Source organism: Miscanthus floridulus, chromosome 9 (assembly GCF_019320115.1).
Source record: "Miscanthus floridulus cultivar M001 chromosome 9, ASM1932011v1, whole genome shotgun sequence".
Taxonomy (NCBI): Eukaryota; Viridiplantae; Streptophyta; class Magnoliopsida; order Poales; family Poaceae; genus Miscanthus; species Miscanthus floridulus.
Genome location: NC_089588.1, coordinates 4,598,029 through 4,614,520, shown reverse-complemented (window position 1 = coordinate 4,614,520; position 16,492 = coordinate 4,598,029). Strand labels below are relative to the sequence as shown.

The 16,492-nt window shown below is 44.8% G+C and overlaps 1 protein-coding gene and 2 pseudogenes across 1 annotated transcript; 2 read left to right on the top strand and 1 right to left on the bottom strand.

Moving 5' to 3' along the window:
• Window positions 1-4,324: 4,324 nt before the first annotated feature.
• Window positions 4,325-7,062, bottom strand: LOC136479107 (uncharacterized; annotated as a pseudogene).
• A 1,827-nt stretch (window positions 7,063-8,889) lies between these two features.
• On the top strand, window positions 8,890-9,679 carry LOC136479106 (uncharacterized). Its single transcript, XM_066477077.1, has 2 exons — window positions 8,890-9,603; window positions 9,647-9,679. The coding sequence occupies exons 1-2, from the start codon at window positions 8,890-8,892 to the stop codon at window positions 9,677-9,679; spliced, it is 747 nt and encodes a 248-aa protein (XP_066333174.1).
• A 5-nt stretch (window positions 9,680-9,684) lies between these two features.
• LOC136479105 (uncharacterized) lies at window positions 9,685-11,197 on the top strand (annotated as a pseudogene).
• The last annotated feature ends 5,295 nt before the right edge of the window (window positions 11,198-16,492 follow it).

Here is a 16,492-nt window from a genome sequence, read left to right as displayed (position 1 = left end):
GGGACCTTCTTGGCATGCATATCTTCACCTTCGGGACCTTCTTGTCTAAGGCTTTGCATGGAGACATGTCTTTTCTTTACAAATGGTTGTTGTCATAGTAGTCGTAGCTAAAGGTTTCCGTGAAGCCTCCAAATCATCTCTCATAAACGTTGGGCAAAAGACTTCGCCCTACAGATTGTAGGGTCCTCTAGTATACTCCCCTAGCTCTTGAGCCATTATAGCAACCAAAGATAATAGTGAATCCCCTCCTACCAAAGTGTCGGTGAAGATGAGCCATCATAGTTACCAAAGATGTTGGCGAAGCCCCTTATGCCAAAGTTTTGGTGGAGGCGACTTGTGGTGGATGTCGAAGATGTTGGTAAAAGCCCTCCTGCCAAAAGTGTTGACGAAGGCAATGTTGGTGTAGATCCTGAAGATGTCAGGGAAGCCCCTCATGCCAAAGTTTTGGCAGAGGCAAGTTGTTGTAGTCACTGAAGATATTGACTATGGTTGTGGGGCTATGGCCCCGGTATCCACAAGACAAGACATGGGCCGCACCATCAGAGGTGGCCCGGCCCGCAAGATCAAGGCGTGCACAGCGCTGCTCGGCGTGCACCGCAAGCTATTGTATAGTACCAAATAGGATACTTTCCTTGTAACCTTGACCCTCCAGAGTATATAAGGAGAGGCAGGGGTCCCCTAGTGGACAGATCGATACATCTTAATGCAATACATCAGAACACAGGATGTAGGTATTACGTCATACTAACGGCCGAACCTATCTAAATCTTGTGCCTTGATGCTTGTATTACCATCTTGCTCCTAATCTCGCTCACCTCTATGACAAATCTATCATCGTGGGATACCCCTCAGTGGACTGCCGAGCATCTTTTGTCGATAGTTGGCACGCTAGGTAGGGGTGTGCGCTTGATCCATGGTGAGCCAGATGGACCTCAATTCAACAGTGCGTTCTCGTCATCAATCTCGTGGAGATCCATGCTGGTCCATGATGACGATTCATCGCTGGCTACACCAGCCCCTACGATAGCAGATCCGATCTCAGAACCACCTCCGAGGTTGCCTTCACCAACAACTCACCGCCCGCCAGGAGCTCACCGTCAACGCCGATCAGATAACACCATACGTTGCTGACCAGACTTTCTATCTAAAGCTAAGTCACGCTTTAATATTCTTCTAAATATTCTCCAATCTCCATATATCGCCATAATATTTCCCCGAGCTGTTTTCTCCATGTTTGCTCTCCAAACGATTTTTTGAACCCCCAAACAGTCATGTTGACGCTCGGATGTCCCCAGAGACGGTCCTGTCTCCGGCTCCTCCCTACACGTGCATGAGCGTCTGCCCTCTGCGTTATGGGTGGTTGGCAGCGGCTCCTTGGTGATGACTATTCCTCCTACACGTGCACGGGCTCCGCGCTCAACGTTATGGACTATGGGCTAGCTAGGGCTAGAGACTCAACTACATACTAATTGGTCGGGCGGTTTATATTAAATATAAATACATCTTCACACCAACTGATCGCCGAACTACATAGCTATTTTTTCTCCGGAGTTCATATATTTTTACATCATGTACTACCCGTTCTACATATTTGTATTGCAGGATCATCGTCCAGGTGATCGGACCACCTGGTGCTCGGACTTCTCCACCGATCAACTGGTCGGACCGCTTGGTTCATGGACTCCATCGCCGACCAGTTGATTGGACTATTCACCGATCGCTTCTACTCAATGCTCACTTCGCCGCCGACCAGTTGACCAGATTGTTCGTCGCTCGTGCTTCATCGCCAGCTACGTCGGTTACTCCTCGGCGCTCAGATTCTTCGTGCTCTAGGACTAAGTGGGCACACTTTACCGCACAAACGTCGCCAGCTATGCCGAGGACTCCTCGATACTCGGACATCGCCAGCGACGCCGGGGACTCCTCGCTCCTTGGTGCTCGGTCATCGCCAGCGACCCCGGGGACTCCTCGGTGCTTGGACATCACTAGCGACGCCGGGGACTCCTCGCTCCTCGGTGCTCGGTCATCGCCAGTGACGCCGGGGACTCCTCGCTCCTCGGTGCTTGGTCATCGCCAGCGACGCCGGGGACTCCTCGCTCCTCGGTGCTTGGACATCACCAGCGACACCGAGGACTCATCGCTCCTCGGTGCTTGGTCATCGCCAGCGACGCCGGGGACTCTTCGCTTCTCGGTGCTTGGTCATCGCCAACGACGTCAGGGACTCCTCGCTCCTCAGTGCTCGGTCATCCCCAGCGACGCCGGGGACTCCTCGCTCCTCGGTGCTCGGTCATCACTGGCGACACCGGGGACTCTTCGCTCCTCGGTGCTCGGTCATCGCCAGCGACGCCGGAGACTCCTCGCTCCTCGGTGCTCGGTCATCGCCAGTGACGCTGGGGACTCCGCGCTCCTCGATGCTCGGACATCGCCAGCGACACTAGGGACTCCTCGCTCGTTGATGCTTGGTCATCGCCAGCGACGCCGGAGACTCCTCGCTCCTCGGTGCTCGGTCATCGCCAGTGACGCCAGGGACTCCTCGCTCCTCGGTGCTCGGTCATTGCCAACAATGCGGGGGGCTCCTCGCTCCTCGGTGCTCGGTCATCCCCAGCGACGTCGGGGACTCCTCGCTCTTCGGTGCTCAGACATCGCCAGCTATGGCAGGGACTCCCTTGCTGCTCGGATCTTGTTACGTCTCGTCGGTGTGCTATCAAGTTGCTCTATGCTGTTCGGATCAGGGTGTTGATTTTGGGCAGCACGTCGGGGGTCTTGATACGCGCATGTTAGACGACGTTGGCAAGGTTTCAGACTTCTTTTTCTTTGACCCTGCTACAAGATTTATTCTTCATCTTCCAGCAGGCTTAGGGACTAAGTGGGCACACTTCACCTTGAGGTGAATGTGTGCTTTTCTTATCTCGAGGCTATGCCCGGGGACTGGCTGCCTGCTCGGCTAGTCTTCTACTTTCTGACCTTGGCACCATGTGACTACATCACCTACTGTCAGGCTCGGGGACTAGCTGTGGGGGTATGGCCTTCGGTATCCACAAGACAAGACATGGGCTGCACCATCAGAGGTAGCCCAGCCCACAAGATCAAGGTGTGCACGACGCTGCTCGGCGTGCACCGCAAGCTATTGTATAGTACCAAATAGGATGCTTTCCTTGTAACCTTGCCCCTCCAGAGTATATAAGGAGAGGCAGGGGTCCCCTAGTGGACAGATCGATACATCTTAATGCAACATATCAGAACACAGGATGTAGGTATTACGTCATACTGACGGCCGAATCTGTCTAAATCTTGTGTCTTGGTGCTTGTATTACCATCTCGCTCCTGATCTCGCTCACCTCTACGACAAATCTACCATCGTGGGATACCCCTCGGTGGACTGCCGAACATCTTTTATCGACAATGGTATATTGTTAGTGCCAATGTTATCCTAAACGCTAAACGGTAAACAATCGGTCACTCGCCGTTTAGCCATTATTCGGTCTAAACGGTCAATTAAACGGGCAAAACGGCCATTTAAATGGGCTAAACGTCTAATTAAAAAGAAACGGTGTACCACTGTGTAGCGTTTACACGGTGTGTAAATGGGCTAAACGACCGTTTAGGCGAACAGTGGTTAGTGCTAATGTCAAAGATTTTGGAGAAGGCCCTCTACCTGTTAGAGTCAAAGGTTAGTCATTGCGGTGGCTGAAGATGATATTGAGACCCCTCACGCCAAAGCATTGGTGTGAGTGAGTTGTTGCATAAGCTGAAGTGTTGGTGAAGCCGCTCCCACCAAAGTGTTTGACGGGGCAATGTTGGGGGAGCCCTTGATGTATATGGGCCAAGTCTCCCCTAGAAGAGGTCCAACTAGTAGGTAGAGTAGTGTCATGTGAAATCCAACCCTTCTAAGGGGCCACATGTAAATAGCCACTGCCTATATAAGTGCCCCAAGGGCATGAAGGCAAGGGAACTCACCTCCCACTCATTTCCACTTGTTGAAAACCCCAGTGTGTTCCCTCTCCAAAGCCGAGCTCTCTCCACCCTCTCTCAACTGTTCCAAACAACTGGTTCCAATATAATGGACTTAAAAACATATTTTTCTAGATATTCTACATGTGCCGCTGGTTCCAATATAATGGATTTAAAACATATCCTCCTAGATATTCTACATGTATTTGAGTATTTGTGTTCATAAAATTTTTGTCTAGTTAAATATTTTCGTGCATAGTTCATTAAGAAATTTTATATTTTCTATAAAATCGCTAAATGAATAGCTTCTGCTATATCCTGCTATAGCTTTTTATAGCTTTTGAAGAAGTTCACCGCTAAATATGATAGCCCGCTATTTCAAACATTGGTAAAGATCAAGCCAAAGATGGCCTCTTGCCATTGCCCATTTTAATGCAAGATGGGACAACAAATATCTATGGAATGTAATTGTCTGCTAATCTGAGCCACAAGTTCTCAGCTTCTCAAAGGATATAGACAGATCATCCTCAAGACGATCAAAGTACATAGAACACGGACCTGGTTTTTGAAATGATGCCATGAGTAGTTCAGCCAATTTTTTAAAGTCCTTTGCCATTGACTTGTGAGTGGCATCTAACACTGCTTCCTTAGAAATTTTGAACACTGGTCCATTTCGAACTAGCAGATCCTCAATGCTTAGAATCTCATTCCAGCTTTTTCCTCTCTTATGTTGTCTAATAACAGATCGCAAAAATCTAAGATATAGATTCCTGCCCAGCTCAGTGAGAACAAGAATAATATCATGTGGATTTCCGTAGATCTGCACCTCATCCACAAGTTGTTTTATTTTGCTTGAATACTGCAAGAGCTTGAATGCTGCATAATTGAAATGACAAAGTTAGTCATTACACAAAAAAACAAAGGTGCACTAGACTTTTCTTTTTTTTCTTGATCCAATGCAGTGAACGAACCTGCTCGGCGGGGGTAGGTCATCAATGTATAGCTCTGGAAGCTTGGCTGATACTTTTCTGCCTTCTTCCACCATCTTTTGTTCAATAATAAATTCCATTGTGGCATCCTGTAAAATATGTTTAATCCTGCCCCAAAATACAAGTACTTGAGTATAACTACAAGGATTTGTACTCACTAATATTTTCAGGTTATATAACTTAGGAAACCCTTAATGCAAATAAGTAGCAAGTTTCAGACCTGTCATAAGACTGGCACAAGCTCTTGGCAAGGTCATTATACTATTCAGTGTGTTTGTAGTAAACACAAAATGTTGTTGACCCACGATGTACCATAGCTTTTAACTCACCCGCATAGAATGAACTTTCCGCATGATTGAGTTTGAACCTGGACCAAGTATAGGATGTTAAAAACTAGATATGCAGTCTACTAAATATTAGTGGAAGTGCACTAAATATCTTACTCTCTAAGAAATCTCAGGAAATTTTCTTTGACAGTCTCACCAAAAGTAAGATGGGCAGTAGCATAAGAATTCTTGGTTGGTGGATTCCTGCTCATTAAAAAACAATTAAAGGTATGCATCTCATGTAAAAGATTTGAGATTTCCAGAAATCTAGTACTTCATCCTTTGAGAGGTGTATTCGCACATGGACAAGCAGGGAGGCAATGAATAACTCATATAGTATGTAAGATGACATACTTTTTATTCGAATAGAAGAACTCAATAAAACAACACCCAAACTTGACCATTTTAGTAGCTGAGAGGTTCCAGTAATTCATATGATATGTAAGGCTACATAATTTTGTTCGAATGGAAGAACTAAATAAAATGTGTCCCAAATTTGACTATTTTAGCTGCTGATAGACTTTTCTTCCATGGGATATACCGATATAGTGTACAATGCCTCCATGTCAACAGCATGAAAAATGGCAAGTCTAATTATTTAGAGAAAAAGCCAGGCAGAACACTAAGTAGCAGAAGGAAAGCATAAGTCCCAATAAAAATGATTTTTCAGAACAAGGAATATCAAACAATCTATGTGGCAAACAAGTGTTTAGGGAGTTGATCTCAGGGAAAAGAAACATTAAGGAAGCAAAGATAAAGCAACTTAAACATGCTTACGGTTTTGTCTTGGTTTCATCATGCGATTTAGCTTCCTGGTGGGGTTGAGACACCTGAAAAGGTAACATTTCCATGGTTCACACCGTGGTGCATGGGATGGAACTGAGAACAATTATTGCCTTCTAGTCAGGAAAATAAAGATAAAACCATGGTCAGTTCTTACGTTATTGTCCTGTTGGAGCTGTTCATGGCTCTGATCCTGGGATACTCCTGAGTCATCCAAGTTCTTGGGTCTTTCGTCAGAACCTTTGGCACCCACTTCCTTGACATCTTTCAAAAAGGGACTCATCTTAGCCTGTTAAGGATGAAGGAAAAACATTCAAAGAGTGAGAGTAAAACAAAGTAAATGCTTACTAAGACTTAGTTATACAACAGCATAAACTAGACCACTAACATTTAGGTATGCTTTGAAAGCAGGCAGAATAATCGCAGAATAATCGAACGTGCAAACTTTAGCAAGCCTTTTCTTGAGATACTCCAATCCACCAGTTATTCTTAGAATGTCCGCATCGATGGTAGCCTGCATGCATATTTCACAGCAAAGTTTATAGCAAAGTTTTAAATCTCCGGCTATAGCTGCAGCTATAGCCAGAGATAGCTGCTGGGAAGGAAGCAGCTAAGCGATACAGTTTTTGCGCTAAGGAAAGCCGGGCGCTAATAGCGGCGTTTAGCCGGCAATAGCCGCTAAACTGGACTTAATTTAGCGCCGCTAAACTGTGAAACGAGGCCGGCAAAAATTTTGGCAGCCCACAAAACTGACGCAGCACGACCCAGCTTGAGTCCCAGCCCACGAGCACGCGGTCTCTCTCGGTCACTCACTCACCCACGAGCTCAGCTTGAGTAACCCTAACACTCGGTCACTCACTCATTCCACTTCCACCCACTCTCCGTCTCGGAAAAAAAAAAGAGCACGCGGCGACGGCGGTGACTTCTCTTCTGGCAGCGGCGGGCCGAAGACGGCCGTGTGGCCTGGCCGCTCTCCCGTTCTTTGTCCCAACTCGGTTCTTCATCTTCCCCATCCCGGCATCGGCATCGAGCAGATCAATAGAGGCCGGCAGCTGTGCCCTTTGGCGGCGGCTCGTGGAGGCGACCGGCGCCGGCGGCTGCTTCGAGCGGGGGGCGGCGGTGGCGCCGGAGGCAGCTTAGCAGCGGCGCAGTCTGACGAGGAGGTCCGTCAGCGCTGGGTGCTCCTCGTCTTCGAAGCACCGAAGTAGCAGTAGAACACCAAAGGCGACAGCATGGCACAACAATCTGGTCAGTGCTCACAACCTCCTCTCTTTTTTTTTGCTTGTATGTCGCAGATCTCACTATATGTAAACAAGTTGTCAATATTTGTTACCTCTAATTTTAATATTTCATATACTTGCCTCCCGTGCTTGTTTGGCCTAGGTGGTAATTGATAATAACTGCTTCTTGCAGTGTTGAGTAGTCTTTAGCTTCCAGTTTCTGAGTGACATCCATGTATAGCCACTTGAGCCAGTCACCCACGAATCTAAATGCATATGCTGAAGCCAGCAATGGAAAGAGTCTGCTTTGTTGAGTCTTGTAATCAAGGACCTGTAACCAGTTTGAATACATTAGCCACCTTTTGTTGGTAACCAAAAGATGCAGAAATTATCCATGTTAAGCACAGGCAGTAATACTGGGAAGTTGATTCAAAAATGGTTATCGCACAGCCATTCACAAGTATGTAAATAAATGACAATAATTGTATCATGAATGCTTCACAGGCATGTTATTTTATGAAGAATCCACAGCATATACTTACAGAGTCAACATTGGAAACCTTAAGAGGCACTATGGATAGTTTATCCACAAAGTTGCAACATAAAAGTGAAAATCAATCAGCAACAGCTGAGCTGCTTATTGTTTACAATACTGCTACTGGTATTTGAGATAACTATGAGCATATATATAATGATATGGTGTCAACAGTCAGCAATTTATTACTAGCAACCAGATGGTGTCCGATTGCTTTGATGCCTGCCTGGTGTATATATCGCATTTATTATTTATTTTCCATTTCCACTAGTCCAGTTGAGTTGAGCAGAATAGCGTATTCAGAAATACATTGAGAGATTAATTGAGAAGATGAATAAATGGCAATACAAAAGGCTCAGTATTAGAAATTTAGAATACCTTAGTCTGCTCTTATTTAGGTTTTAATGTGGCTTAGTTTGCTCTTTATATAGGTAACCCGTCTAGTGCTGCCTCTGTCTCAGTAGAAGCTGGACCAAAACAACCTGGTATCAACTCAGATGACCCTGCATGGGCTCACTGTTTCTGCCCAGACATAACCAAGAAACATCACCTACGGTGCAAGTATTGTGACAAGCTCTGCAGTGGTGGAATTACAAGAATTAAGTACCATCTTGCAGGAATTAAAGGTTTCAATACTACTAAGTGTGGAAAAGTTCCAGCTCCAGTGCAGCAAGAGATATTTGATTTGCTTACGAAGAAGACTAGTGAAAAAGAACAGAAAAAACAAAGAAAAGGAAATGGACAGAGCTGAAGTTAACATAGAAAACTCAGATTGTGAAAGTGGCAGTGAAGGTTCAGATCATGGCAATAATGCTCTTGTGGTGAAGCCAAAGGCGACAAGAGGATCTAGTAGCTCTAGATCTGTAGCAGGTGGTCAAACTATTGACAAGTACTACAAGCCTCCTTCTATAGAAGAATCTGCTAGTATGACACAGAGAGGAATTAATCTAAGCAAAAAGGTTCAAACAGCATTGACAACTCAGAAAAGAGAAGAGAGGAGGGATAGAACTTGTGAGTACATATGTCAGTGGTTCTATGAAGCTAGCATTCCACACAACACAGTCACCCTTCCTAGCTTTGATCATATGTTAGAGGCCATTGGACAATTTGGTAGAAATCTGAAAGGGCCTAGTCCCTATGAGATGAGTGGACCGTTCTTGCAGAAAAGGAAGGAAAAGGTGATGGATGGATTCAAGGAGCATAAGGAATCATGGGAGGTCACAGGTTGTTCTATCATGACAGATGCATGGACAGATAGGAAGGGTAGGGGAGTGATGAATTTAGTTGTGCATAGTGCTCATGGGGTACTCTTCTTAGATTCAGTGGAATGCTCGGGTGACAGGAAAGATGGCAAATATATCTTTGAACTTGTGGATAGGTACATAGAAGAGATAGGGGAAGAACATGTTGTCCAAGTGGTGACTGATAATGCTAGCGTCAATACAAGTGCAGCAACTCTATTGACAGTAAAAAGACCTTCAATATTTTGGAATGGATGTGCTGCTCATTGCTTGGATCTCATGCCAGAGGATATTGGTAAGCTTGGACCAGTTGATGAGACCATTGCTAATGCAAGGCAAGTGACTGTTTTCTTGTATGCTCATACTAGGGTGTTGGATTTGATGAGGAAGTTTCTTAAGAAAGACTTGGTTCGCTCTGGGGTTACACGATTTGCCACTGCTTACTTGAATCTAAAAGGCTTGCTAGACAACAAAAAAGAGTTGACAAGACTATTTAAATCGGATGAGATGGAGGAATTGGGTTACTTGAAGCAGGCCAAGGGGAAGAAAGCCAACAAAGTGATCAGATCCGAAGCCTTCTGGAAAAATGTTGACATTGCAGTTAATTACTATGAGCCATTGGCTAATGTGTTGAGAAGAATGGACAGCGATGTACCATCAATGGGATTCTTCCATGGATTAATGTTGGAGGCGAAGAAAGAAATTTCTCAGAGGTTTGATAATGATGAGAGCCGCTTCAAAGAAGTCTGGGATATCATTGATAGAAGATGGGACAATAAGCTCAAGACTCCACTACACCTGGCTGGGTACTATTTGAACCCCTACTACTATTACCCAAATAAGTCAGAGATTGTGAAAGATGGATCATTTGCAGCAGGTGTGATTTCCTGTATTACAAAGATGGTGGCTGGTGATGAAGAAACCCAAGACAAGATAATTGAAGAACTCGACCTGTATCAAAATCAGCAAGGGAGTTTTGGAAGTGAAATTGCCACAAGGCAGCGAAAGAACAAGAATTTCAATCCAGGTGAGGTTGCTGAATCGCTTCACCTCCTATTCATGCTCAGCCATCATTTTGAAATCCTTTGCCTCATTCTGTTCAATAGTGTTCTGCAAGCATGCTAACTGAATTATGTTGTTCCTATGCATTCAGTTTGCCACTTGCCCACTCCCTCGGCTGTTTTTCAAGCAGTCTCACACCCAAAATTTTCTGTAGCCAGATCCAACAACTACCCTTCCCTGACCCAGCCTGCTGCGGGTCCTCCACCCCACAGTCGGCAGCACCCCCACAACCTTGCCACTCCATACACCAACCACTACCACAATTGGACTAGCCTACCACCACTGGCTCTTTCTAGGCCCACCAGACTTCAGTGAAGCCCCAACTTGAACCATAACAGTGCTGGAGAGTGCGAATTGTGACACTGTATTACAAAGATGGTGGCTGTTCAAATTCTAACTTGTTTAATGTTTATGCAGCAAAATGGTGGTTGCACCATGGCACAAGCACACCAAATCTTAGGAAATTGGCAGCAAGGATTCTGAGTCTGACCTGCAGCTCCTCAGCTTGTGAGAGGAACTGGTCAGTATTTGAACAGGTAAAAAGAAAATTATGACATGCATCTTTGTGTGCATGCTATCTTTTTTGAATGTTAATGTTTGTTCATGGAATTTAAATCTGACCTGCAGCCTTGTCTTCACTACTTGACTGGTAGGTTCATACAAAGAAGCGCAATAGGCTACTTCATGAAAGGATGAGAGATCTTGTATTTGTTAAATTTAATTCTAAGTTAAGGAATAAGAGAGGGAAGAAGGATAGAGATCCTTTGGAGAAAGAAGTAGATGATGTTGTGGCAGATGATGATAATGAATTCATTACTGGTATTACGCCTTTGCCAAGTGAATTGAACAACAACAATGTGCACAAGAATCACAGAAGCACACACCACAACAAGCACAACCACAAGCTAAAAGGAAAAGGCTTGTGCACCCTAAGAAGAGGAAAGTCAGGAGCCTGCAGTCTTTGATGAGAAATGGCCTAGTGCAGCCTGAAGCTCCATCATCAGATTCAGAAGATTGTGCTGATGGTACTCTAATGCAGACTACTGACTCTGATAAGTCTTCCTCTCTCTCTGTCTCTGAGTCTGATTAGTGAGACTAGAAGAAATGAAGATTGCAATATTGCCTCGTATTAGTAATTTAGTATCCTGTCTGATTGCAATATTGCCTTGTCTGATTAGTGAGACTAGAACTCTTGATGACCTTTTGTGTTGTACTGTTAGCTTTATTCAACTGGTTATGTATCAACTATCAACTGGTTATGGCCTTGTCTGTTAGTTTTAAATGGCCCAGTGCAGCCTGTTGTAATGTACTCCTTTCAGAAGTTATGCCAAGGTCATGTCTTTTTTTTCATTTTTTTTTTTGCAAAAACAGCTAAATGGTATAGCTGCAGCTATCTCCCGCTATAGCTGTGCTTAGCTGCTGAGAAGGTCAGCAGCTAAGAGGCTTAGCCGGCTATTTAAAACATTGGTTTATAGACCAATAGACTAGACAAAGATACTATTGGGAGTGTGTAGTGGGGAAGCTAGCGAACCATTCGGTCGAAATAGTCATAGTCTTTGTCAGTGAAACTGCATTTCAGTTTGATAAGTTCTTCAAGTGAAGTTATCATTTTTTCAAGATTTCCCAAGACCTCAGCTCCATTAGTCATGCAATCCTGCCTCGTGCTGGTCCACGACCTTTCATGCACAGGTTTGCATAGCCAGCTGACGAGGAGGTCTCGATCGACTGACCCATTGGCATTCCCATCACCAAAATCTGGAACAACTGTCTCCTCCTCTATTCTAAAATGAACAGTAGTATCATGGTCACCATCACATTTCTTTTCACGATACCAATCAGCAGGTGCTATCAGCTGGAGACGGCTGGCCAGATTCTGAAGAGCTTGTGTGTCTAACGATGCAATTGCATTCAACTGCTCAGGAAAACTAGGGTTCTCGCCCTTGCTGCACAGTTCTGTCAGTTTGTTCATGAGGTCAACAGAAAGCGCATTAACACCTCTGAGGCGTATAAGCAGGCTCTTTATCTGATTCAGAATGGAAGCACGTCCCTTGCATCCAGAATCTCCCTTGGGAGATATGTCAGCTCCTGGCACCGGGTCCCAAGACCAAGACACAAGAAACTCCAACTGCTCGTCGGAGATTGGTTTGGGCACACACGGAAAGGACTCTGAGAGTGATTTGATGTGCTTTTCTTCGATGTGGGATGAGAAGAGGTCGGCATTTGGGTAATGGTAGTTGCACTGCGGACAGACCCAATACTGCCATGTGTTGGTTGCCTTGCGGAACTCCAACGCGGCTTCCAGTGATGTCGCTAATTGCTGCTCATAAGGGTTGCTGCTCGCACGGAAGAACGCGGTCACGTCTATCATCGGAACTTGGAGAAAGCTGTGTAGCTGGAGCTCGGTCATGCCGCTGCAGAGCTGGCGGAGGACCGCCCCCGGCTGTCGTAGGTAAGGTCGAAACTTGGGCAAGGAGACCCCGGAGCCGCTCTTTGGCAAAGGCAACCCGCAGCGCGGCTGGGACGCTGGAGTCGGGTGGTCCTGGAGGCGGCGGCCGCGCCACAGCAGCTGTACATGTGGAGCGCCGGGTCCGTGGGATCCTGGACGGCGAGGGCGCGCCTGCACTCGTCCGCCGCCCGCCCAAACTTCTGGAGGGCCATGTGCGCGGAGGCGAGGGAACAGGAGATCTCCAGGCAGTTTGGCTGGAGCGCCGAGGCGCGTAGGAGGTGTGGCAGGGCACGAGCTGCATCATCGCCCTCCGCGTGCGCGTGGCCGGCAAGGTGGCTGGACAAGGGCGACTCAGAATACCTGCTGGCGAGGCTCTCGGCGAGGCACCCAGCCTTCGAGGTGGCCTTCTCGCAGAGCATCAACCCTTCAGCTTCGGCGCGGAAGGCGGGGGAGCAGTCGCTCCAGGAGCGATTGGCGGCGTGCCTCCGCACCGCGTGGCTCGGGGTCGGCGGCCTGCCGCCCCTGCTTCCTCTTTCCCCTGATCCCCATGTCCTACGGACCTCTACCCGAGTCCTATCCCTTGCTGATCCCTTGCTGGAACGCTAGACGGCGATCGGGTAGGCGCCGGAGAAGCCTAGGAGGGGGTGGAGAGACGCCCGCGAGGTGCTGGGGAGAGCTGGGTGGGTGGGTGGGGTGGGTGGCTGTGTCTGGGTAGGGAGGCCCGGGGGGTGTGTGCTTTATATATTGGAGCAAACTCCGTATTAAGTTGATCCGAGCCTTACAGCATTCCTTAATCGAACGGTTAGCAAGTCAGGTTAGCTATACTACGGAGTCAAGGCTACCAGTCAGGCGGCCGTACATCACGCTCGCTTATCTGTCTTTCGGGACACATGTACATGTGAAAAAGAAAAGCTAAAGTTGAAAATTTTAAATTTGTTTCAAAAGACGTACTCTGAGATTTCGGAAAATCTAGTAACTTAGCGCATACATAGTTCATCCATAAATGTGCTTTGTCGCAAAATTTGAGATCCAAATTCCTTATAGATTAATCCGTACAAAATAATGAAATTTGGGTGATTGTGTACTAAATTTGTCTTCAAGTTTAAAAGAACCTAAATTTTGATATTTTTGTATGAAATAATGTACAAAGATTTTGGATCTTAACTTTTGCGACAAAGTGTGTTGTCACATGAACTACGGGTATGCAAAGTTTCAGAATTTTTCGAAACCTCAGAAACATGTTTTTTGGAAGAATTTCCGAGCTTTAGTCCATTTTCACTGGATATGTCCCACTTTATCTTTACCCTCCTATCACTTTGGAACGAGTGCACACACGTTTGTTAGCGTCTAAATTTAGACGGATGTTTCACACACACACACATTGCATGTGTAGTGTATATATATTTTGAGTTGGGTACTGCTAGCGTGCAATCAACTTCAGCCCTAAACATACGCACGGTGCAAGTCCTAAACTCGGCTCAGCATATCCTTGGATTTATTCCGAAAGAATTGACTACTCCATCTGATTTCGTACATACATGTCGTTTTGGAAATTAGCATAGTTTTCAAAATACAACGTATAAAAGTATAGTCAAAATATATTTTTACGAAACCATATTTTAAGATGAATCTACTCATATCATTTTTATATTTTCAAATTCAACACATAAACACTTATCTACAGCCAAAGTTTAAAGCGTTTGAACATCATCAAAACGACTTGTTCTTAGAAACTGATGTACATACATATATATGTCCTGATGTCCAGTTAATTTCTTCATTGTCCCAACGTAACGTGGGTGTGGATTGTGTCGTGATGTGTACGTGCCCTCTTCCAGAATTCTTAATATTTTTTTGGGTATAATTTAGAACACGAAATACGTTGACGCGTGCGCTCCGTGCAGCAGGAGTGCGTGATACGACATCCACTAACTTCCCTTTTTTGCAAAAATAATTTTCCGTATTTTTTCTTTTTTAGAAAGAGTACAAAAACTTTTGGTATAACTTTTTCAATAACTTTTGGGATAATTTTTGCTACAACTTTCTGTATAATTTTTTGAACAAAATTTTCAACAATTTGGATGTATAATTTTGTCAACAAACTTTTGGTATAATTTTTCTCAACAATTTTTTGTACAACTTTCTGCACAATTTTTCAATAAAAATTTTCAACAATTTCTCTGTATAACTTTTTCAACACATTTTTGGTATGACTTTTCTGACAACTTTGGATATACTTTCCTGTACTGACTTCTACAACAAACTTTTCAAACAAATGAAGCGGATAAAGAGTTTTGCACGGTTCTTGATGTCCAGCACGGATTTGTGTGTGTGTGTGATAGGGCCATGCATGCATATCTTTGCTCCCCCTCTTTCCTGTCCCTCTCTGTTGAATTCCACTTGACAATGACGGGAGAAAAAGATCGATCGATGCACTACTGCCACTGTAGACGTAATAAGTAAATGAAGGATTAAAGGTGTGTATTTTTTCTAGGAAAAAGAAAATTAAAATCAGTTGCTGCTGATGGAGGTCAGTTGAGCGGCCCGGCTGCTTCTTGGGCTCAGAATGTACAGCACTCACTGTGCGATGGATGATGCAACGGATTCTGCTGGGCCGGCCGGTTCAAGCAGGGAACGAATTCGTCATGATCCATGGTTGCCGGCGGGCGGCGATTAGAGATACTGGGCTGTTCTACCGGTGGTTTTTCGACTAATTTCGGCCGATTGAACAGTATTATATGAGGCAGAATAAGCTACGGTACGGCTGAAAAGTCAACTGAAACCACGAGCGGAACAGGCTGACTAGCTCTGATGGGGGATGTGATCAATGAATAATTGAAGGAAAAAGTCTACTTAACTCCCTCCACCTTTCATACTTGGTCTACTTCACCCCCCAACTATAAAACCGTCTGTTTTACCCCCTGAACTTTCTAAAACCGTCTATGTTACCCCCTGGGTGGTTTTCAGCGGCGGTTGTGCTACAGTAACAGCGGGTCTGCTGCAGTAACGGTGGGTTTGCTACAGTGTCGTTGTTTTGAATTTCCTTTTTTTATTTATTTTCGGTGAATTTTTGAAAAATCATAGTAAATCATAGAAAAATTATAAAACCAAAAATCTAATTTTATTGGACTCCACATGAGTAGATCTACACAATGAATATATAATACGGTATGCTTTAGTACAATTTTTTTTTAGCTTTAGATTAATTGGAAAACCCAATTTTGTCTGTAATTAATTAGAAGTTATCTATAACTAAGTTATACATAGTCCAATGAGTACGAAATTTTTACTATAGTTCAAGCATACAATAATTAGCGTACCATAAAAATTTCACCATAATTGGACCATAGAAGCTGCAGCTATGAATTATTCCAATTAATTACAGACAAAATTAGATTTTCCAATTAATCTAAGGCTACAGTAAAAATTCTGTACTAAAGCATACCGTATTATATATTCACTATGTAGATCTACTCATGTGGAGTCCAACAAAATTAGATATTTCATTTTATGATTTTTCTATGATTTACTATGATTTTTCAAAAATTCACCGAAAATAAATAAAAAAATTCGAAACCACAGGCACGGTAGCAAACCACCGTTACTGTAGCAGACCCGCTGTTATTGTAGCAAAGCCGCCGCTGAAAACCGCCCAGAAGGTAAAATAGACGGTTTTAGAAAGTTCAGGGGGTAAAACAGACGGTTTCATAGTTGGGGGTGAAGTAGACAAGTATAAAAGGTGGGAGGGTTGAGTAGACTTTTTCCAATAATTGAACCAGATCGAGATCATCATCAGATCAGATCACTGAATACGGAGTACTGAACTCTAGTCTGTAGTAGTATCATCCTAGTAAAATACCACAAATGTTTATTTATGCAGCAGCCATCGATCTCAGCTCATGTACAAATAGAACCGCAAAGCCGGAAGGAGGGAAGAGG